The 23,034-nt window shown below is 36.5% G+C and overlaps 1 protein-coding gene, 1 long non-coding RNA gene and 7 other non-coding genes across 16 annotated transcripts; 1 reads left to right on the forward strand and 8 right to left on the reverse strand.

Moving 5' to 3' along the window:
• The first annotated feature begins 1,066 nt into the window (after positions 1 to 1,066).
• Positions 1,067 to 7,263, forward strand: LOC109061845 (N(G),N(G)-dimethylarginine dimethylaminohydrolase 2-like). Of its 4 annotated transcripts, none has more exons than XM_019078933.2 (6): positions 1,067 to 1,217; positions 2,339 to 2,856; positions 2,925 to 3,113; positions 5,033 to 5,152; positions 5,233 to 5,376; positions 6,327 to 7,263. In XM_019078933.2, exons 2-6 carry the CDS (start codon positions 2,566 to 2,568, stop codon positions 6,441 to 6,443), a joined length of 861 nt encoding a protein of 286 aa, XP_018934478.1. In that variant the 5' UTR covers positions 1,067 to 1,217; positions 2,339 to 2,565; the 3' UTR covers positions 6,444 to 7,263. The 4 variants fall into 4 exon arrangements, with proteins under 4 accessions (XP_018934478.1, XP_018934476.1, XP_018934477.1 ...); XM_019078931.2 differs by having other exon boundaries at positions 1,202 to 1,312; XM_019078932.2 differs by lacking the exon at positions 1,067 to 1,217 and adding an exon at positions 1,322 to 1,580.
• Positions 7,264 to 8,098: 835 nt separating this feature from the next.
• On the reverse strand, positions 8,099 to 20,927 carry LOC109061850. 5 transcript variants are annotated; one of them, XR_006157285.1, is made up of 9 exons: positions 20,816 to 20,927; positions 16,943 to 17,038; positions 16,598 to 16,678; positions 14,135 to 14,242; positions 13,775 to 13,856; positions 11,282 to 11,389; positions 9,177 to 9,286; positions 8,818 to 8,898; positions 8,099 to 8,559 (listed from the first exon to the last, which is right to left on the reverse strand). It is a non-coding gene; the product is annotated as an uncharacterized LOC109061850 (long non-coding RNA). The 5 variants fall into 5 exon arrangements; XR_006157284.1 differs by lacking the exon at positions 9,177 to 9,286; XR_006157288.1 differs by lacking the exons at positions 9,177 to 9,286; positions 16,598 to 16,678.
• Positions 8,621 to 8,750, reverse strand: LOC122140883. Its single transcript, XR_006157425.1, has one exon. It is a non-coding gene; the product is annotated as a small nucleolar RNA SNORA3/SNORA45 family (small nucleolar RNA).
• LOC122140886 lies at positions 8,980 to 9,109 on the reverse strand. Its single transcript, XR_006157428.1, has one exon. It is a non-coding gene; the product is annotated as a small nucleolar RNA SNORA3/SNORA45 family (small nucleolar RNA).
• On the reverse strand, positions 11,084 to 11,213 carry LOC122140885. The gene has a single exon (XR_006157427.1). It is a non-coding gene; the product is annotated as a small nucleolar RNA SNORA3/SNORA45 family (small nucleolar RNA).
• LOC122140884 lies at positions 13,578 to 13,707 on the reverse strand. Its single transcript, XR_006157426.1, has one exon. It is a non-coding gene; the product is annotated as a small nucleolar RNA SNORA3/SNORA45 family (small nucleolar RNA).
• Positions 13,938 to 14,067, reverse strand: LOC122140887. The gene has a single exon (XR_006157429.1). It is a non-coding gene; the product is annotated as a small nucleolar RNA SNORA3/SNORA45 family (small nucleolar RNA).
• Positions 16,401 to 16,530, reverse strand: LOC122140889. Its single transcript, XR_006157431.1, has one exon. It is a non-coding gene; the product is annotated as a small nucleolar RNA SNORA3/SNORA45 family (small nucleolar RNA).
• LOC122140888 lies at positions 16,760 to 16,889 on the reverse strand. The gene has a single exon (XR_006157430.1). It is a non-coding gene; the product is annotated as a small nucleolar RNA SNORA3/SNORA45 family (small nucleolar RNA).
• Positions 20,928 to 23,034: the final 2,107 nt, after the last annotated feature.

A 23,034-nucleotide genomic window follows, 5' to 3' on the forward strand; every position in this document is an offset into this window, starting at 1 on the left:
ATATCAGATCCAAAGTACTTGTTTCCTTCAATAGCCTACTTTTTATTAAGTAGTATAGTATGAATCTAATTAATTTTCCCTTCGTGGCAGTTTTTGCAGCATGTAATGACTGCACTATCATAAAAGCATCTGCTAAATGTCTAAATGTAAATGTAAATAAGACACAGATGTACAATAAAGGAGGCAATACCTCCTCAGTCAACTGGACAACAAAATAATCCATAGCACAGAAGAATAAAACAATGCAAATATTCCAAAATATGACATTAAAATGTGTATAATGCGCTTGCTTTTCTAAAGCAGAGGTTAAAATGACAGAACAAATAAGTACAAAAATAGTACAAAGGCAGGAGAAAGGTAATGTATTTTTTTTGTACTTATTGGTCCTGTTATTTTTCTGATGGCGATCGACAGGTTGGTGACCACTGCCCTGAAGCATGTGCTGGGTTTGGTGGGGGTAATAGAGAATGAATGGGGGAAAGTCATGTAAGAGGAGGAAATACCTCCATTGTGTTATGACTGGGTATGATTAGATATGATTGGTTCATGTGATAAATCCCTCGTTCTTGAACAGTTTGAATGAACAAAATTATGGTTTTAATGGAAAAACAAAAAATAAAATGTAAGTAAACATCAAAATAAAACTTAAAATGTCCTACAACATTGGGGTTTTAGAGAGCAATCAGCTTGGTCAAATTAAAAGCACATTTCCATGTCAGTGATAAGTGTTTACCTATAAAGACATACAAAAAAGTCAATGCAGAGCAAGAATTTTTATTCAATTCTGTTTTGTCAATGAAAGAAATATGGCCTCTTAATTTTGCTCGTAAAATGCACCAGAAAGATGCATTTAATAAAAAAATAATAATAATAATCATAGTAGGAAAGCATTCTGAGGTCAACCGACCACAGTCCTGTCTGCAACACCACCCCATAACAGCAGAACAACACATCTATGGCAGATACATTTCACAAATAATCTGCAATTTGATGAGACCGAGGACACAGCTAAACCTGACCTACATATTAAAAGAGTGGATTAGAGAACAGCTGCAGACAACAGAACACAGACTAGGGCTGGTTAACTGTGTCACAGCTCAGAATTTAGCATGAATGAGTATGCCTCCATACTTCCGCCCCTATCTTTAAGTTTCCAGTCCAGCCACAGGGTGGAAAGACAGGGAACGATGGGGGTGTGGCTGTAAACAACAGGACTGGTAAGTGGAAAATCCTGAAAGATGGTCGGGAATGTCTTTAATGCGGATCAGAGTTTGGCCAGTTTTAAGAAGCACTGTGTCACTTTGGCTCAGAGGTAGGCTGATGTTACAAACCCATGTATGAAGCCTCCGCGTGCGTCCGCTTGTCATCAGCTCTGAGTTAGTTTAAGTCTTGAGGAGTAGATCCCAAGCAGCGCTTCTGTTCAGGCAGGAGAAAGCAAAGGGACTGGACAGGATGGATGGACGGATGAGGGGGAAGGGAGAGAGAGAGGAGAATAACGGTGGTGTTTGTGCGAGGCGGTCAAAACAGCTCCGCGCGCTCACAGAAACAAACCGAATTAACGCGTTTTATCGTGTCATAAGGTAGGGTTTGGTTTCTTGAGTTTGTCGTATTTCAACAGGGCGTCAACTTTGGCAGCCGAGACACTTTGGAAAACTGTTGAACTGTTGTGTATCCGCGGCGACTTTACAGAAACATTTCATTTCTTCGAATCTTGGAAAAAAAGTGCAATTAATTCGTGTTTTATTAACGTTTGGACTATTTCGCGTGCAGCTGCTTTGTATGACCGATATCGGCTGTAGAGATGTTCCCCAAACAAACAAATGTTTTTTTCGTAGGGTGTTCTCGTCTATGTTTGGAAGCTACAGCACACTGCACAGTTGTTTCTCCCCTATCTGCAGTAACTTTTATATGATTTGTAAATTATTTTAAAATACAGATTATGTCAAAAAAAAAAAAAAGTTTGTTGTAGAATGTAGAAATTTCTGTATGGATGATTTGAAAGAACACCACGGTACTAGTCTACTCTGGTTACATGCTAGAACGAAAGTAATTTCTGCTACTTTTGTTGTTGTTGGGATGTATACACACACGTTATATAATCTGTCACACACTTATGCTTAAATATAATGCATAACATTTACTCCAAGTTCATTTAAAAACAGTTAGTGTGCATAATCCAATGACAGAGCTGTTAAACATTTTATAAAAGATTTAAGGTAGAAAAAAAAAAACTAAATTATTTGTTCAGTGAAGTTATACATTTAATGGTTTAAAGCTGTTTATTTGATCTCTTTAAAATATGTTTTTGGTTTTCTCTCAATTTTTTTTTCTGTCTCAGGCAGTATTAAACGGACAAACACTTCTGGAGGTTTCTTCCCTGGGGATTCAGAGAGTCAGGAATGATCTGCTGATCCAGCTGCTGTTGCCAGAGTCTTCCAATCACTTCCACTCCAAGACTGTCCATCATAGACTTCAGACTTGCTCAGTTTGTGACTCCAAGTCCCTCACACACACACACATACACAGTCGAGCCTACACAAGCACACCATTCATATACCCGCCGTCATGGCCAACATATATCCGTATGGCTGCTTCACTCATGCTGTGGTCAGAGGTATCCCAGAATCCTTTGGGAAGTTGGCGGAGGGTGGTGAAGGGCTTCAGACGGACCTGGCCAAGGCCCAACGTCAGATGGGGGTGCTGACAGGCGCGCTGAGGCAGAAGGTGGGGCTGCAGCTGATAGAGATCCCAGCTGCCTCGGAGCTGCCCGAGAGCTGGCGGATCGAAGACGTGGCTGTGATCCAGGGCGACACCGCACTCGTCACGCGACCCCTCAAGCAGCAGAGGCGCGCTGAGGTAAGGGCCGGTCTCGGGGCTGCGGGACATTCAGGTGTGACTGGGGCTCAGAGCTGTGTTTTCTCCAGGCGGAGGCTGTGCGGCGCGTCCTGAGCGAGCTGAAGCTGACGGTGGTGGAGATGGGCGATGAGGAGGGCGGGTCTGCTGGAGCAACTCTGGAAGGAAGTGATGTCCTCTTCACTGGAAAAGAGTTCTTTGTGGGCATTTCGAAACACACCAATCACCGTGGGGCAGAAGTTTTGGCCGACACCTTCAAGGTGAGCGCTGTGATTCGATTGAATTGGGTCTCTTAGAGTTGGCTGATTAGAATGCTGTACATGCAGGGGTTAAATTGGGCCGGGGCTGAATTCAGTTAGGGCCCTGTAATTTCCGTGATGCAGAAAACGGAATATACTGTATTTAAAATAAAAATTCCTTAATTCGCAAAAAAGTTTTTACGCTCGCTTCAGGTGGTTTTTGACTTGTGCGAAAAAGGGTTAATGCAAATAATGTGAGATGGAAATGCATTTTGCAAATAAATTCCTCCAAGTGCATCAAAAAAGTCATGTGACTTTGCACTATGGGATGACAAATCCTGACTAACCAGCGGACCGATCTTGTTCCACAGCATCTGAAATGTTGTTATGGTCATTCGGAAATGCCAGAGCAAAGTCTGCATCAAAATATTTCTGTATAATTGCCTCCCAGAACTGTTAAACGACTGCGTTCCCAAATTTGGATGGAAACCTGGCTTGTGTGAATGAATGGTGCAGATGCCCTATTATTGTTAAAATAAATAAATAAAGTTTTGATTATTACAATTTTATTAAACCATTAAATTGTAATCCAGAACAATTACAATGGAAAGCACAGAATCTGTTAACAAAATAGAAAAAGTAAAACTGAATTTAATAATAATAATAAAAAAAAGTATTTAAAAAGGGCCCTTTTTGTTAGACTTTTAATAAAGTGCTTTTAACTTGTATAAGTTTAATTATTTCAATCAATTAGACATGGGTTTTGGTTAATAAAATTGAATTTAACTAGGGATGCACGATAAATATCAGCACAATATTTAATGCGCATCTCGTCAGAAAAGCCGGTTCTGTAATCAGCGGTAAATCTCTACACGTGCTTCCATGTGGAGCAGCCTTTACTACACAGAGCCGTTGTTCACTGACAAGCCGCACAAGATATGATCGTGGTTTTGCGCAGCTTGTCAGTGAACAACGGCTCCGTGTAGTAAATGCTGCTGCACGTGTAGAGATTTACCGCTGATTACAGAACCGGCTTTACTGACGAATATTTATTGTGCATCCCTAAATTTAAACATTAAAACAGAGTCCAGAAAAATACAAAAGGAATTTGGGAAATATGTAAACATTTCATAGGTCCCTAATCAGTGAATAGGCTTTTTTTAACACCCTTCTTGTTCTTATTAATTCAAGCTCTTTAAACTCTTATTATATTGACTTTTACGTTATATTTTACAGTTTGTCAATTGATTAAAGATTTTGTAGGCTTTGCATACATGTGTGCACCCCACAACAATTATTTTACATTTACATTTAATCATTTAGCAGACACTTACCTCACCATCAATCATTCTTTTTTGAACGAGTTTCATTTTTTAAATGCTTTGAATTGAATTCTTGCTCTTTTATTTCGCTAACACTTTATTTCAGTAGTCCACGTTAGACATTCTCCTAACCGTAAGAATGTCAGCTCGCAGTCATTAGTATCTGCGAACACTTTATTTGGATGGTCTCCTCTTTGCAAGTATATGTCAACTTATTCTACTATTCTACCCTAACCCTAATCATCTACTGATACTCTAATGAGACTTAGTTGGCATGTAGTTGCAAAGTTAGTAGAATGTGTGAAATGGATTATTGACAAAGTATAATGGCATTATGGTTACTGACTGAAGTGTATAGAGAGCAGCCTAGAGCCTGTGATTTTCTGCTCTGTGGATATGGATATGGCAAGTAGGTGATCAAGTCTGATTGCTTAGAAAGGTAACAACATCCCTCTCCTCAGCAAGCTGCCGGACTGAGGGTATCATTCAAGTCAATAGCAGCATGGGATGCTCACATTTAATACTCGGGGTTTGCTTTAAGAAGCACTACTAATAACAGGAGATCACCAGCACAAGGCTGATAATGTGTTGTGATGCTGCGTGGCTGTGTGTGTTCAGGACTTTGCGGTGTCCACTGTGCCGGTGTGTGGAGGCTCTCGTCTGAAGAACATCTGCTCCATGGGCGGCCCCGACACCATCATCATCAGCAGCAGCGACGGGGCCAAGAAAACACTTCGAGTGAGTGTGTGTGCAAGTCAAATACCTGACATAATCGCTTCATAACGTACAGCTTTTCTGAGGAGTGCTTTTGGTTTCAGGTGATGGAGCAGCTGACTGACCATCACTATGAGATCTTGTCTGTGCCCGAGGACGTGGCTGCTAACTGCATTTACATCAGAGGTCCTGCTAAAGTGGACTTCCTCCTGCACCCCACAGCCGAGGAGTGTCCCAACAGTGTTCCTGTGAGTGTGTACAGTAAAACAGACAATAATCAAGTGTGATGACAGGTCTGTCAAATTGGGATTTTGTCATCAGTGGAAAACCATTCTTCTAAGTATTTGGAAGATTGAGTCGTGCTTCTTCATATTTTTTATGTTACCATTCAAAAGTACCATTAAAAAAAACACTTTTATTTAACAATGACAAATTAAAATGATCAAAAGCGACACTAAAGGCATTTATAATGTTACAGAAGATTTCCTTTCAAATAAATGCTGTTCTTTAAGACATTCTACTTACTATCAGTAAGTTAGCAACTAGCAGTCATGACAGTGCGTGCATAATTATTATGCAAGTTGATATTCTCTTTTTTCTGACCTTGCTGACCCAATGAGCTGCCAGTGGTCATGCCCTAACTTTGCAAATTCCAGTATTGCACTGCTTTCGAACATTTCTCATGGGCATTTAATTAATTCTTACTTTTCCATCTGAGGTTAATCTCTTTCTGGCTCATTTTATCTGTAAAAGAAAACCTGCTTAATAATGACTCACACCTGAATATAAGGTGTTTTTCACTTCCAGCCTTCATGGACAAATATATATATATATATCACTTATAATACATACACAATTGATAGAAGTTATTAAGATTGATGTTGATTTGGAATTGGTAAATTGTGCTTGGAAAAAATATGATCAGAATATCAACTTGCCTAATAATTATGCATGCACACAGTGAGAATTAACTGAAGCGTAGTTGAAAGGCTACTTATAGTGGGATGTCTGCTGACTTGTCTTTCCTAACAAACTAGTTGCTAGATGCTATTTGAGTAAATTGAAGCTATTGCATTTGAGTAAATGCAGATCTTATTGTTCATTGTCCCATTGGCTTCAGCTGACAGTTGTGTTTCTAGAGGTAATAGAAACCTGCTTTCCTCATAGCTGATTGTTATATTTGCTTCTTCTGTTTCAGGCTTTTCAGCGTTTGACCGACTACACCCTGCTGCCCACTGCCTGCAGCGAAGCCTCCAAACTCGGGGCGGCGCTGTCCTCCCTTTGCCTGCTCATCAACAAGAAACCCAACTATTGAGACATTCAAGTATAATCAGCACATAATCATATTTACTTTCTTTACATCTCACCTTTTCTTCACTTCAGCCTGAGGTTTTAGGGGCTACAACTGTCCACATGTTTCTCTTATGCTTTAATTCCTTAGCTCTCTTATATGCAGGTTTGTTTAGATTTGTATAATGGACACACATTATGAGATTGTTATAATATATGTCCTTGAAACCAACAACAGATAAACTGTCCGCTCACAGTGAGACTGAGAGGTTAAAGTGATGGCTCAACCCAAAAAAATAAATGTTATTTACTCCTGTTCCAGTTCAGTGGGTTTTAATTCTGGACCTCAAGCTCCAACCTTGACCAAACACACTGGCCTTTTTAGCAGTCTTGAACACCGAGGTCAGCTTTGATCAGAATTGTGGACCTCGAGATCTCAAACATGGCTTCTGTAGGTATATCTGCTATTAAAGGTAGCCATGTACAATCATCTAATTGCTTTTCTGCCCAATTAAGATGTGCATGTTAGTGGACAAATCAGATTCTATAGATAGCTGTACTGTGGCAGAGTTAAAGTCGAGCACATTGAGGTGTCTGAGAAGGGATTTTTACTGTGCTTATCAAAGATATTAACCTATCAGAACGTCACGGCATGTAGAGACCACAAATTGTTCTGTCAAGGTAGCAGTATCCTAACTGTATGTTGTGGTGTCAGTGTAATGTGTTTTTCAGTTGTTCCATTAATTTAATAATAATAATCCAAAAAGTATTTTTTGGTAGGTGGTTTTCCCTCAATTGTATTGACGGTATATAAAAAATAATAAAAAAAACCATTGTTTGCTTTCCCAGTGGTTTATATCATGAGCAGTTTAGCTTTACATGATTCAAGACAAAAGAAGAGAAAACATGAATTAGTCCAATAAGACTAAGTTAGAATTTCAATTTGCTTGGATAACTTGTATAACATGTAAGAAGGGTCAGGGTCCATGACAAATTTCATTAATTTCCTCCAGGAGACAAAGCTCTACAGCACCTGTTTGGACAACATTGAGAGAGAAAAAAAAAAAAGAGCAGCCTTGCATTGTTCATGAATACTTCAGTATGATCAGAATTATTATTCTGACAGGAGGTCTTGACTGAGCCAGAAGGCCTTTCTGTGTGGAGCTGCTCCGCTTTCCCCAAAACACATGCATTATAAGTGAATTTGAAACTGCCCACAGGTAGGTGTGTGTGTGTGTGTGTGAGATGGATGGGCCATCTGTCTGTCCAGGGGATCCCTCACCTGCAACTCTACAAAAGTTAAGCATTTTGGAAAATGCATGGATAATTTTGATATGAACTAATTTAAGTTTTTGAGTGGATGTTAACTCGTATGGATTTATACACAAAATGTCTATGTATAGACAACGCGAATAAAAGATCGCCAAGGTTTATAAAAAAAAAAAAAGTAATGCAGTGGTACACTGGCAATGAGGCCTCTCCATGTGGGACGAGAAGCCTATAAAAGCTTTTGTGAGGAAACAAATGCTTTTGACAGCCTGTCAACAAATCTTGCCATTAAATATTTATTTTAGTGTAAGCTGTATTAGGTTTTTTTTTTTTTTTTTTTTTTTAAAAAGACATTTTGTAAAAATATACATTATTTTTTAATTAGGAAAAAACAGATACATATATGGGCTCTTTCTATATACCACATTTCTTCACATTTTATTAAAGTGACAAATTTCACACCTTTTGAAAAACTAAAAACAAAACTACCCTGTAATCACGCAATGCTAAGACAGCACTTATACAGTATTTAATATGTTTTTAAACATTGCTAAAATGGATGCGATACCTCTTGTTACATTGAATAATTGTATACATCATATATATATGATGTGTATACACACACACACACACACACAATGTCCGATCACACGATGATTGGCCTGTTAAGCGGTTGACGTCAGTAAATTACAAAAGGGAGTACGGCTTCTTAACAGACCACAACTGCACTGCACACAATAGCTGTGTATACATTCTACTTCATATTTCTGTTATGAAATATCATTTATTCATAAGTTTATAAAGCAACAGATGTGTGAAGCCCAACTGTTAAACTTTCCAGCTCATCTTCGGTGGTGGTGGTGTGATGATCCCTAAGACAATAAAGAACAGCTGTTAGACACTGGTCTGTGTTTGTCTTGTTGAGATGATGACGCATGTTTCTGAGCTGGTGACTGGCTGGGCAATGAAAAGCAGCAGCCAATGAATAAGCAGAGAGTTACTCTGCGAGAACTATAGCACACCAGGACCACGAGCAGCATCAGGATGTGACTCTAGTCTCGCTCTACCTGATCGAGTAGATATGATCAGAAACATAGAAATCACAATCAGTCAGTAAGAAGAACACTCACGGTGACAGCACTGTTGAGACGCTCGACGCTCCTCCTGACCCAAACACCATTAATGACCACATTCACCAGCATCTGCAGGAGCTTTGAGAGACAAACACACATTACACTTCAACCACCGCTGAGCAAGTCTACCACAGAACCAACAACAGTCTGATAAAGAGGGGTTGTTTCTGAGCTGGTGATTGGCTGAGCAACAGAAAGCAGCAGCCAATGAATAAGCAGAGAGTTACTCTGCGAGAACTATAGCACACCAGGACCACGAGCAGCATCAGGATGTGACTCTAGTCTCGCTCTTCACACGTTATTTTCATAAAAGCAGGAATAATTTAGATCTGAATAATGAACAGCAGCAGCAGTACCTTCAGCGCGCGTGAACTCTCCTGCGGTCACCAGCTGCTGTTGTCAGAGTTTGTCAGGAGCAGAAGAATGGAGAAAAGAGCTGGCACACTTCTCTTTCAGAATCACATCACTGTCGAAGAAGAGATAACTATTTGATCCAATGAAGAAATGAGAGTCACTACAAATGAAGTTCAGGATTATACAGAGAAACTCAACTGTCCTAACCAGGTGTGACAAATGTTGATACAAAAAAAAAAAAAGTGTTGGGTATCATTTGAATTTTACCAATTCTGCTTATTGATTCAGATTCTTATCTAAATGTTTGACAAAACTGGGAATTGATATCAAACATTAGTTGCAGCTGAATGCCATGATCAAAAATCAGCAGGCGACATAAACTGGACTCATTTAAGAGCCGTTCGTGTGCAAAAAAAAAAAAAAAAGAGCTGCACGATTCCAGGTTTTTTTTTTTTTTTGGAGTTTGCAGCTAAAAACAGCAGGAACGCATAGTTCTGTAAAAAAGTCTTAACTCGCACTCAAGAGGGAGAGAGCCCATCCCTCAGTCCGCAAGTAACAGCAAGACTTTCTTGCGTTGCTGTCTATGGGAGGTCAGACAGCTCTAAGATTCCATCAAAAATATCTTAATTTGTGTTCTGAAGATGAACGAAGGTCTTACGGGTTTGAAACGACACGAGGGTGGAGTAATTAGTGACAGAATTTTCATTTTTGGGTAACTAACCCTTTAGCTTTTTGAGCTTCTGATCGCAAGTAGCCAAACTTTGGAACGTTTGGATTAGCGAGCAAGGTCCTGGAAGATCGCCAGCTCGGGTCCTCAAAGATAGAAAAAAAATAAAAATAAATAATAGCAGCACACAGGAATTGATGGAATGGGAATTTTAATTTCACAAGCATCCGATTCCTGACCTTAAAGGTCCCCTGAAGTGCCTTGAAACACACAGCGTTACTCTATGTGGTGACGTAATTTCTAGATTCAATATGAAACTTAGTACAACAAGACAGTAATCATAATCACGCTGAGGCTGTGTAGTTTCGAAAGTTTTTGATAAATGCTGACTCGTGCAAATGATCCGCTCCGTGCGACTGCATCTCTGGACCGGTGTCCTGATATTTTATCCTACCCATCAGATTGTCCTACCAGGGTTTACTGCGCATGCGTACATCAATACTGTGTCCTTTTTCTCACGCTGAACAACAATAGGGTTGGGGTAGGTGTAGACTTTAATAAAACAAATAGGTAGAAAAAATTATTTTTGGCTTCCTGTAGCTGTATCCCTTCTAGCCACGACCACGAATATAACGCATAATAACTGTATTGGCATTACTATAAGGGTAGGTTTAGGGCTGGGGTAGACGTTAATAAACCATAATTTTACAGGTAGCATTTTTCATTGTTGAATTGAACTACCCACTGTTTTAATGGGAAGTAGCCAAATCTGACAGGGTAGGACAAACTGAACAGAACACCAGAGCCAAAGTCCGGATCAGACCGTGTGCTGTGGTTCACGTGACAGCTCCACACCTCATGTGCCCCAGACGAGGCATATTTACACTGAATCCTTCCCCATCACCTACACTGTGCACTATGAGCCATTCACTGAACAGGAAACACTACACGGAGCAAGTGACTGATCTCAGCCGGCACTCCAGAGTCTATCTTCTAAAATCTAATTCTGTCACTGTTTTGGAGCACACTGGCTTATAGATAACCTTAAGACTAACATATTGATACTAACACCAAAAAAAAAAAAAAAAAAAAAAAACACTTTTATTTTGATTTCATGGGGACTTTAAGTATCTGACTCTGGAATTGTAATTGATTTTTCGATTCCCAACACAGAAAGTGATCTGGCATGACAAACTTGTAGAGTCACACCTGGTTAAGAGAAACAGTAGGCTACAATATTGGGCTTGTTTCTGAGCTGGTGATTGGCTGAGCAACAGAAAGCAGCAGCCAATGAATAAGCAGAGAGTTACTCTGCGAGAACTATAGCACACCAGGACCACGAGCAGCATCAGGATGTGACTCTAGTCTCGCTCTTCACACGGTTATTTTCATAAAAGCAGGAATAATTTAGATCTGAATAATGAACAGCAGCAGCAGTACCTTCAGTGCGTGAACTCTCCTGCGGTCACCAGCTGCTGTTGTCAGAGTTTGTCAGGAGCAGAAGAATGGAGAAAAGAGCTGGCACACTTCTCTTTCAGAATCACATCACTGTCGAAGAAGAGATAACTATTTGATCCAATGAAGAAATGAGAGTCACTACAAATGAAGTTCAGGATTATACAGAGAAACTCAACTGTCCTAACCAGGTGTGACAAATGTTGATACAAAAATAATAATCCCATCTCTTCTAGTTAATCTGAAGACTTTAATCACCTGAAACCACAACAAGCAGCAAGAAGTGTTGGGGTATCATTTGAATTTTACCAGTTCTGATTCTACTTATTGATTCAGATTCTTATCATTCCCAGTTTCGTTCAAACATTTACATATCAAACATTAGTTTGCAGCTGAATGCCATGATCCAAAAATCAGCAGGCGACAAACTGGACTCGTTTAAGAGCCATTCGTGTGAATGTTGTAAAAGAGAGCTGCACGATTCCAGGGTTTTTTTTTGTTGTTTTTTTAAATGGAGGTTTGGTTTTCTCTCATGAATAAAGAAAAAAAAATATGTTAGATAATGTAATTTATGAATGAATGATTCAGAGACTCAATCTAGGTTTACTTGTTTCATTACCAGAGATTCATTTTGAATGGCTCTTGAATGATTCAAAGACAAATACATTTTAACAGCCACTTTTCACCACCTACTGACATAACCACGTAATCAATAAATCTTTCATTTGAAGTGTCAAATTACTTTTTTAAAAGGTGACTTACTCCATTTTGACTGTTTATATCCGAACCAGGGGCGCAGGCACAGTTTATTATACAAATAATATTTGTAAAATTGTATAATCTATTTTAACACAATTAGAGAACTATTATAACATCTCAAATAACTACAATAAAATGTGTTTTTGCATAATTCTTGAGACTGACTGACAGCAGTGTTAGCCAATTGTTATCCGGGCATGTCTCGCATGTTCACCCATTCAGCTGCACTGTAATTTGCAGCTAAAAACAGCAGGAATGCATAGTTCTGTAAAAAAGTCTTAACTCGCGCCGAAGAGGGAGAGAGCCCATCCCTCAGTCTGCAAGTAACAGCAAGACTTTCAGTTCCACGCACGAACCGGTTCATTCTGTGAAGCCAGAAAACACTATTGTCAGGCCGATTATGTTCATTTGAGCTCAGTCCGTGTTTTTCCGTCGGGTGTTCAAAGTCGTTTGGGTATGCAGTGTCTAAAGAGTTTAAGACCAGCTGTTGCAGTCATCCTCACAAAGATTAGCCTATTTATATATAGGCCTATAATTTTGTGACTGACGCCGTCGATTAACTGCACCGGTTTCCTAATTTGTAGGCCTATTTAATTTAAATAATGAATTGACAAAAAAATTCATAATTTTATAACAAATAATTTTATACACTTTAGTTATATCTAATTTGGTATTTTCACTTAATGTAGGCCTGTTACATTATTCTGATTATTATGCCTATTAATATTAAGTTACTTTTATTATTAAATGAATAGGCTACTACAATTAATTTGCCCCGCAATAAAAAAAAAGAAAAAAAAAAAAAAAAAAAAAAAAAGAAAAAAAAAAAAAAAGGTCTTTCAAAACAGATTATACAATGAATTATAGGCCTATAATTAAAATGATTAACACTGCAATCATCAATGAATAAAAGCTTAATTTCAAGCACCGACTTTTTTAAAAAGAAAAAAGTGCCTTGAAACACAGCGTTATTCTATGTGGTGACGTAATTTCTAGATTCAATATGAAACTCTCAGTAAAACAAGATTGTCGAATTGAACTACCCGCTGTTTTAATGGGAAGTAGCCAAATCTGACAGAGTAGGACAAACCGAACAGAACACCAGAGCCAAAGTCCGGATCAGACCGTGTGCTGTGGTTCATGTGACAGCTCCACACCTCATGTGCCCCAGACGAAAGCATATTTACACTGAATCCTTCCCCATCACCTACACTGCTGTTCAGTGAATGGCTCATAGTGCACAAACACTACACGGAGCAAGTGACTGATCTCAGCCGGCGCTCCAGAGTCGCTTCGAATTTTGTCACTGTTTTGGAGCACACTGGCTTATAGATAACCTTAAGACTAACATATTGATACTAACACCCAAAAAAAAACTTCTTTTGATTTCATTCATGGGGACTTTAAGTATCTGACTCTGGAATTGTAATCGATTTTTCGATTCCCAACACAGAAAGTGATCTGGCATGACAAACTTGTAGCGTCACACCTGGTTAAGAGAAACAGTAGGCTACAATATTGGGCATGTTTCTGAGCTGGTGACTGGCTGGGCAATGAAAAGCAGCAGCCAATGAATAAGCAGAGAGTTACTCTGCGAGAACTATAGCACACCAGGACCACGAGCAGCATCAGGATGTGACTCTAGTCTCGCTCTACCTGATCGAGTAGATATGATCAGAAACATAGAAATCACAATCAGTCAGTAAGAAGAACACTCACGGTGACAGCACTGTTGAGACCGCTCGACGCTCCTCCTGACCCAAACACCATTAATGACCACATTCACCAGCATCTGCAGGAGCTTTGAGAGACAAACACACATTACACTTCAACCACCGCTGAGCAAGTCTACCACAGAACCAACAACAGTCTGATAAAGAGGGGTTGTTTCTGAGCTGGTGATTGGCTGAGCAACAGAAAGCAGCAGCCAATGAATAAGCAGAGAGTTACTCTGCGAGAACTATAGCACACCAGGACCACGAGCAGCATCAGGATGTGACTCTAGTCTCGCTCTTCACACGTTATTTTCATAAAAGCAGGAATAATTTAGATCTGAATAATGAACAGCAGCAGCAGTACCTTCAGTGCGTGAACTCTCCTGCGGTCACCAGCTGCTGTTGTCAGAGTTTGTCAGGAGCAGAAGAATGGAGAAAAGAGCTGGCACACTTCTCTTTCAGAATCACATCACTGTCGAAGAAGAGATAACTATTTGATCCAATGAAGAAATGAGAGTCACTACAAATGAAGTTCAGGATTATACAGAGAAACTCAACTGTCCTAACCAGGTGTGACAAATGTTGATACAAAAATAATAATCCCATCTCTTCTAGTAATCTGAAGACTTTAATCACCTGAAACCACAACAAGCAGCAAGAAGTGTTGGGTATCATTTGAATTTTACCAGTTCTGATTCTGCTTATTGATTCAGATTCTTATCAATTCCCAGTTTCGTCAAACATTTACATATCAAACATTAGTTGCAGCTGAATGCCATGATCAAAAATCAGCAGGCGACAAACTGGACTCGTTTAAGAGCCATTCGTGTGAAAAAAAAAAAAGAGCTGCACGATTCCAGGGTTTTTTTGTTGTTTTTTTAAATGGAGTTTGGGTTTCTCTCATGAATAAAGAAAAAAAAATATTAGATAATGTAATTTATGAATGAATGATTCAGAGACTCAATCTAGGTTTACTTGTTTCATTACCAGATGATTCATTTTTGAATGGCTCTTGAATGATTCAAAGACAAATACATTTTAACAGCCACTTTTCACCACCTACTGACATAACCACGTAATCAATAAATCTTCATTTGAAGTGTCAAATTACTTTTAAAAGGTGACTTACTCCATTTTGACTGTTTATATCCGAACCAGGGGCGCAGGCACAGTTTATTATACAAATAATATTTGTAAAATTGTATAATCTATTTTAACACAATTAGAGAACTATTATAACATCTCAAATAACTACAATAAAATGTGTTTTTTTTTGATTATTTATTGTGACTGACTGAAAGTGTTGTTAGATTGTTGTTATGGGGTGTTTTGTATGTTGTTCAATTATTCTGCTGTGTTGTTTTTTGCTGATAAACAGCAGGAATGCATAGTTCTGTAAAAAAGTCTTAACTCGCGCCGAAGAGGGAGAGAGCCCATCCCTCAGTCTGCAAGTAACAGCAAGACTTTCAGTTCCACGCACGAGCCGGTTCATTCTGTGAAGCCGGGAAACACTACTGTCAGGCCGATTATGTCATTTGAGCTCAGTCCGTGTTTTCCGTCGGTGTTCAAAGTCGTTTGGTATGCAGTGTCTAAAGAATTTAAGACCAGCTGTTGCAGTCATCCTCACAAAGATTAGCCTATTTATATATAGGCCTATAATTTTGTGACTGACGCCGTCGATTAACTGCACCGGTTTCCTAATTTGTAGGCCTATTAATTTAAATAATGAATTGACAAAAAATTCATAATTTTATAACAAATAATTTTATACACTTTAGTTATATCTAATTTGGTATTTTCACTTAATGTAGGCCTGTTACATTATTCTGATTATTATGCCTATTAATATTAAGTTACTTTTTATTATTAAATGAATAGGCTACTACAATTAATTTGTGCCCCGCAATAAAAAAAAAAAGAAAAAAAAAAAAAAGGTCTTTCAAAACAGATTCAGAATACAATGAATTATAGGCCTATAATTAAAATGATTAACACTGCAGTCATCAATGAATAAAAGCTTAATTTCAAGCACCGACTTTTTTTAAAAAGAAAAAAGTGCCTTGAAACACAGCGTTATTCTATGTGGTGACGTAATTTTCTAGATTCAATATGAAACTCTCAGTAAAACAAGATTGTCGAATTGAACTACCACCCGCTGTTTTTAATGGTTTGGGAGCCAAATCTGACAGAGTAGGACAAACCGAACAGAACACCAGAGCCAAAGTCCGGATCAGACCGTGTGCTGTGGTTCATGTGACAGCTCCACACCTCATGTGCCCCAGACGAAAGCATATTTACACTGAATCCTTCCCCATCACCTACACTGCTGTTCAGTGAATGGCTCATAGTGCACAAACACTACACGGAGCAAGTGACTGATCTCAGCCGGCGCTCCAGAGTCGCTTCGAATTTTGTCACTGTTTTGGAGCACACTGGCTTATAGATAACCTTAAGACTAACATATTGATACTAACACCCAAAAAAAAACTTCTTTTGATTTCATGGGGACTTTAAGTATCTGACTCTGGAATTGTAATCGATTTTTCGATTCCCAACACAGAAAGTGATCTGGCATGACAAACTTGTAGCGTCACACCTGGTTAGAGAAACAGTAGGCACAATATTGGGCATGTTTTTTCTGAGCTGGTGATTGGCTGGGCAATGAAAAGCAGCAGCCAATGAATAAGCAGAGAGTTACTCTGCGAGAACTATAGCACACCAGGACCACGAGCAGCATCAGGATGTGACTCTAGTCTCGCTCTACCTGATCGAGTAGATATGATCAGAAACATAGAAATCACAATCATTCAGTAAGAAGAACACTCACGGTGACAGCACTGTTGAGACGCTCGACGCTCCTCCTGACCCAAACACCATTAATGACCACATTCACCAGCATCTGCAGGAGCTTTGAGAGACAAACACACATTACACTTCAACCACCGCTGAGCAAGTCTACCACAGAACCAACAACAGTCTGATAAAGAGGGGTTGTTTCTGAGCTGGTGATTGGCTGAGCAACAGAAAGCAGCAGCCAATGAATAAGCAGAGAGTTACTCTGCGAGAACTATAGCACACCAGGACCACGAGCAGCATCAGGATGTGACTCTAGCCTCGCTTCTGAACCTATCAGAGATATTACAGGCACTGAAGATGAGCAGTGAGTGGACACCTGGCAAACATCTCCTGAGTGCTGAACCAGAACCAGAGAGAGATCATCCATCTGACGGAGCAACATCTCCTGAGGAGCCTGATCTCCGGGGCCACGCTGTCAAAACAAGAAACAACCATTTAACAACAACAACTGATTCATTCTTACAATATCTTCTGTGTGTAATATATATATACTCTATGTGTGTGTATATATATTATATAGAGATATATCTTATACTGTCCTAACCAGGTGTGATATATATATTTATATATATGTATATATATATAATATATATATATATAATATAATATATATATCTATATATATAATAATATATATATAAGTGTATATATATATATTATTATATATATATATATTATGTATTATATGTGTATATTATAATATATATATATATGTGTATATACTATATATCAAACATGGTATATTATGGGTGTATAATATATATATATATATATATATATATATATATATCTAGCTGTATATGTGGTATATATTTATGTATATGTGTATATATATATATATATATATTTCTCATAGATATATATGATAATGTTGTTATTTATCTATATAATATATGTGTATTATATATATATATATAATATGTTGTATATATATATAAATATATATATTATTGATGTGTGCTATATCTATATATATATATATATATATTATGTATATATATATATAGTATGTGTGATATATATATATATATGTATATATATATATATAGTGTGTATATATATATATATGAATATATATATGTGTGTAATATATATATATATATATATATCTATAGTTCTATATATATAAATACTATATATATAAATCGGTATATACTTATATATATATATATGTTTATATATACAATACTTGTGACTTATATATATTGTTATATATATATATATATGGGTATATATATGTATATATATATAATATATGTATATACTATATTATATATTCAATATATATGTTATATATATTATATATCTATATAGGTGTATACTATATATATATATATATTGTGTATATATATATATATAATATCTTATATGTGTATATATATATATATATATAATATATGTTTATATAATATCTATAATATATGGTTATATCTCGCTTCTATATATGTGTATATGATATATATATATATCTAATATGTGTATATATCATATATATATATATATATATTCTGGTATATATAATGTATAGTATATATATAATATTGGGGTATGTGTCATATGTATATATATATAATATAATTATAATATATATGTGTATATTATATATATAATATATATATGTGTAACCTCATATATATATATGATATATTATGTGTATATATATATATATTCTATATATAATATCCTATATATGTATATAAGATGTTGATATATAATCTACCCCCTTAATATATATAATATATATCTATATAGGTGTATATTATATATATATATGCCAAATCTATATATATAATAATATATATGTGTGATATATATATATATATCATGTTCTATGTGTATATTTATACTGATATTTTGTGTATATATATGTTACTATGAGCAGTATTGTGTATATAATATCTATATATAGTATCTTATGACTATATAGCCGGTATATCAGAGTATATATAATATATGTTAATGTTATATACATATGTGTATATATATAACCTTATACTTGTATATATATACTATATATCTATATATATAATGTGTATATATATATATATATATATATATATGTGTATTAATGTATATATCTATATATAATATGTGTATATATATATATAAGATATATATATCTGCTGTATTATATCTATGTATCTATATATATCCTTGTATAGATATACAGTATATAATATATATGTGTATATATATGAATATATATATATATATATGTGTATAAATATGTGTATATATATAAGCAGATATATGTATATATTGTGTTATATACCATATATAGCAGCATCTAAGGATGTGTAATATATTATATATATATATATATAGATATATATAGGCCTATATATATAGCATCTGATGTGTATATCTATATATATCTATATATGTGTATTATACCATATATAATATATGTGTATATATATATACATCTATGAGGTTATCTATATATATATATGTGTCAAAACAGATAAACATACATTTTAATATAATATACGTATCTCATATATAATATATCTCTATATATGTGTGTTATGGTGTATATATATATATATATATATATATATATATATATATATATATATAATATATCTATATATATATATATATCTATATATATATATATATATATATATATATATATATATATACACACACACAAAGTCCAACTTATTCACCTTACATTTAGTAAAAACTGCATGGCAATTTTGTATCATAAATGATTGTCTTCATGTACCTTTTCTTGTCTATAATATTCTTGGGAAGAAAAAAAGAAGAAAAAAAACCTTGCTATGAGTTCTGTGCTAGACTAACACTTGTCATGGCTCTTGTATGCTGTTGTTGTTCTCTTGTTGATCTGATTGCTTCTATTGTTCTCATTTGTAAGTCACTTTGGATAAAAGAGTCTGCTAAATGATTAAATGTTAAACGTACATAATATTATAGATCAGTAGTTATTTAATTTGAACAAACCACTCAGTTATGTTACTAAATATTGTAAACTGGCATTTAACATTACTTTTTAATTATCGAAATCAAACACTTCTGTTACGTAAATAGTTTTCTGTACTGTTATATTATTACAGTTATTTGTCTAGAGGCTAACGAGTCAGGAGCTTCACACATTCACGGAAAATAGCGTCCTTTTTAGGGATGCATGAAATAAATTGTTGGCCGAAGCCGAACAAAATGAAGCACTAAGCCGATGGCTGAATACCAAAAACCTTTTCTTTTCTTGCATGTATTTTTCCATGTTTTTTTTCCCACCATTGCATAAATTAAACACCCACATTTTGCTTTTTACCGTTTTGTCATGCTTTTCGAAGAAAAAAAAAAATCTATTACAAAACCACCATTTAGAATTGTACACATTCTAACAGACATTACACCAGCACGTGTGTGAACGCAGTTTCAGCGCAGAATCTCCTCGCGCTCTGGACTCTTGAGCCCTAGCTACGGAGCTCGCGCAGCGCTGTTTGAATACATGCCTCTGCAGCACTGAACGGTCTCTCGCTGTCGGTGCTTTAATGATTTATTTGTCTTTCTCGAACAGTTTTAAATGCTTCCACACTCCAACATGTTTGCTGCATTAGTGCGCGCTTTTATTTGATCACGTCATTGTTCGGTACAATTTATTCGGCAGAACTTTCGGTGCATCCGTAACGTTATGCTTTTTTGTAAACTTTTGTGTTAAAAAAAAAATAAGCGCGCCCAGGGACTCCCATTTTGAATCGTCCATGCTTTAACGTTACTACTTTCACGTGCACTCCTACAACATATCACAAAATAAAACTACACAGATCGTCAAAATCCATCAACAGTAACTTACATCATTATCAGTTGCTTGGCATAATGCACGTATTCGCGGACTGCGAACTGTTCTGAAACAGCGCTCACATTTAAAGTTTAATAATCACATTAGTACGTATTACGATTCATATTTTTCAGTCCCCAAATTTAGGACCTCTGAAATGATACTTAAGGCTTCTGTTAGACCGCTGAAGAGAATGTACAGCCTTAGTCAGAGGATCAGGCTAATGCACGTGGTCTTATACAGTCGAGGCATTTCCTAACACTGAACAGATATCGGTGCTCGATTATGTGCGCCAGATATTGTTAGAAAAGTATATTATGCGTGAAATGATAAATCATATCAACCTTTTCCGTTAAAAACCAAGCTTTTTGTCTCACTCACATGTCTCAGCTGCCACACTCCTCGCCGCTCCGAACCGGAAAAGACCGTCTTGCTTGCGCGTGTCCCTGACGTCATCCTTTAACCGGAAGAGCCGCCGAGTCCGGCTACTGCGCATGCGCACATCGATGCGATCCTGTCACTGTATAACAGTAATTCTGTTTTTGCAGTACTGTAAGAGTAGGTTTAGGGCTGGGGTAGGTGCAGACGTTAATAAAACACAATCTAATTTATTGTTAGTTTCCAACAGCATCCCTTTAGACACAACAGATTAGCTTTAAGATTAGCAAAACGTTTACACTTTTGTTACATAATATTTCTTAACTTCTCTAATTTAGATACTATAAAGATACATTATTATGATGGTTTCCTATATGTAACTATAACTTGTTTTCTTCATATTTATTTGATCTAATTTAGATACTATAAAGATACATTATTATGATGGTTTCCTATATGTAACTATAACTTGTTTTAGATAGAGAGAGATGCCCTCTGTCCTTCCCTCTATTCTCTTCTGTCTGAATGAATTTCTCATAGAACTCAGAAACACTGATCGCATCGTCCTGTCGCTGTCGGAAGTCTGCTATATGCCCCATTCTCAGCCTGCATATTATTACTTGTTATTTGTTAGCTCCCATTTATCTTAAAATATCTACTTTCTTTTTTATTGAGTGTACCTGTCTCCCTTTTGTTTTTTGACTGCTTCCTTTGTCAGTTTGTCTGTTTTCTCATTTCCCAATGTAACTATAACTTGTTTTCTTCATATTTATTCACAACTATTCAGTATAAGCAAGGTTTCATAAAGCAGGTCCTGATGGTTTCTGGCCAGATACAGAATCACTACATAACAAATAATTAAATAAAACTCACTCTATCATGGTAAAGCATTCAGAAGTGTAAACGCTGAAACAGTCTGATGTGATTTTACTGAAATCCACTCAGGAAAACCAGCTCCTGCTGCATCTGTGAAAATCTGAGTATTGTCTGTTTCCTGTCTCTATATCTATAGTATTCATTTGTTATATCAGCAACCAGACTGGCTTAACAGGCCACGCCATGATTCCTAGCCTTTTATTACCATATACCATATCATATGTACATCATCATAAGGGAATTATGAGGATTTGGGACAGTACAGTGGCACTTATGAATGAACTGCACTCGAGTGCTTTTAGTCATTCAGATGGATTTGTCTTCTGGACTAAAGCAGGCAAACTAACACAGGATCCATGTTCCTGCACAGTGTTGTGTTGGGGAAAGTTACTTTTAAAAGTAATGCATTAAAATATTGTGTAACTCCCTAAAAAATTTAACTTATTGTGTTACTTGGTTACTTTTTATGGAAAGAAATCTGTTACGTTTCTTTTGAGTTACTTTTTTAAATCTGGGCAGGGCTTGCTTGTTTCTTTTCAATACAAAAAGTTATTTTACAAATGTAAAAGCCCTTTCAGAACAAACATGAAATGAATGAGCCTCAGGCTGAAGGAAAGTAAATTCACATCTGTGCAGTAGAGAAGAAAGTGCAGGAAGTTCAAATACAATAAACAAACACTATTCAGCAATAACAAAAATCAAAGACAAATGTATCATTTTAAGTACGGTTGAACTGGATCATCGAAGGTCAGCACAGCAGCAGAGACATTCGTTAATAAAATGGGACTGAAATACATAAATTGTATTTGTCTTATTTAACATATTTAATTATTGCATGTTTGTATAATATTCTGAGTTTGCATTTTACTGTTTTTCTTCATTTTGAGGAATACTGAATCTGTTTTTGTGCGGGTGAGATGATTAATGTAAATACATGTTCATATTTAGTCTAAAACTACAGTAAGATCATGTTCACACACAACGCTCTGCTCTTACTCCTGATTTCTCTCAACATGGCAACACGAGAGCTGTCAGTCAAGACATGGGAAACAAAGTAACTGAAGTTACTCAGTTGAAAAGGGTACTCAGATATTTCCTCCTAAATTAAAAAGTAATGCTTTACTTTAAAATAGTAATCTGATGTAATTTGTGTTACTTGCAATGCATTACCCCCCACGCTGTTCCTGCAGAGCTTGGCTCGTCTATCAATGTCTTCAGGCTCATTAGAAAATCACAGGGTGAGTGAGTTTGATCAGCAGTGCATTGGCCCTCCAGGGCAAGATTCGAGGAACCCTGGTTTAGACAGCTGCACTTATGCACACTTCTAAAAAACTTTCTATTTCTTT

This window comes from Cyprinus carpio, chromosome B19 (genome assembly GCF_018340385.1).
Source record: "Cyprinus carpio isolate SPL01 chromosome B19, ASM1834038v1, whole genome shotgun sequence".
Lineage (NCBI taxonomy): Eukaryota > Metazoa > Chordata > Actinopteri > Cypriniformes > Cyprinidae > Cyprinus > Cyprinus carpio.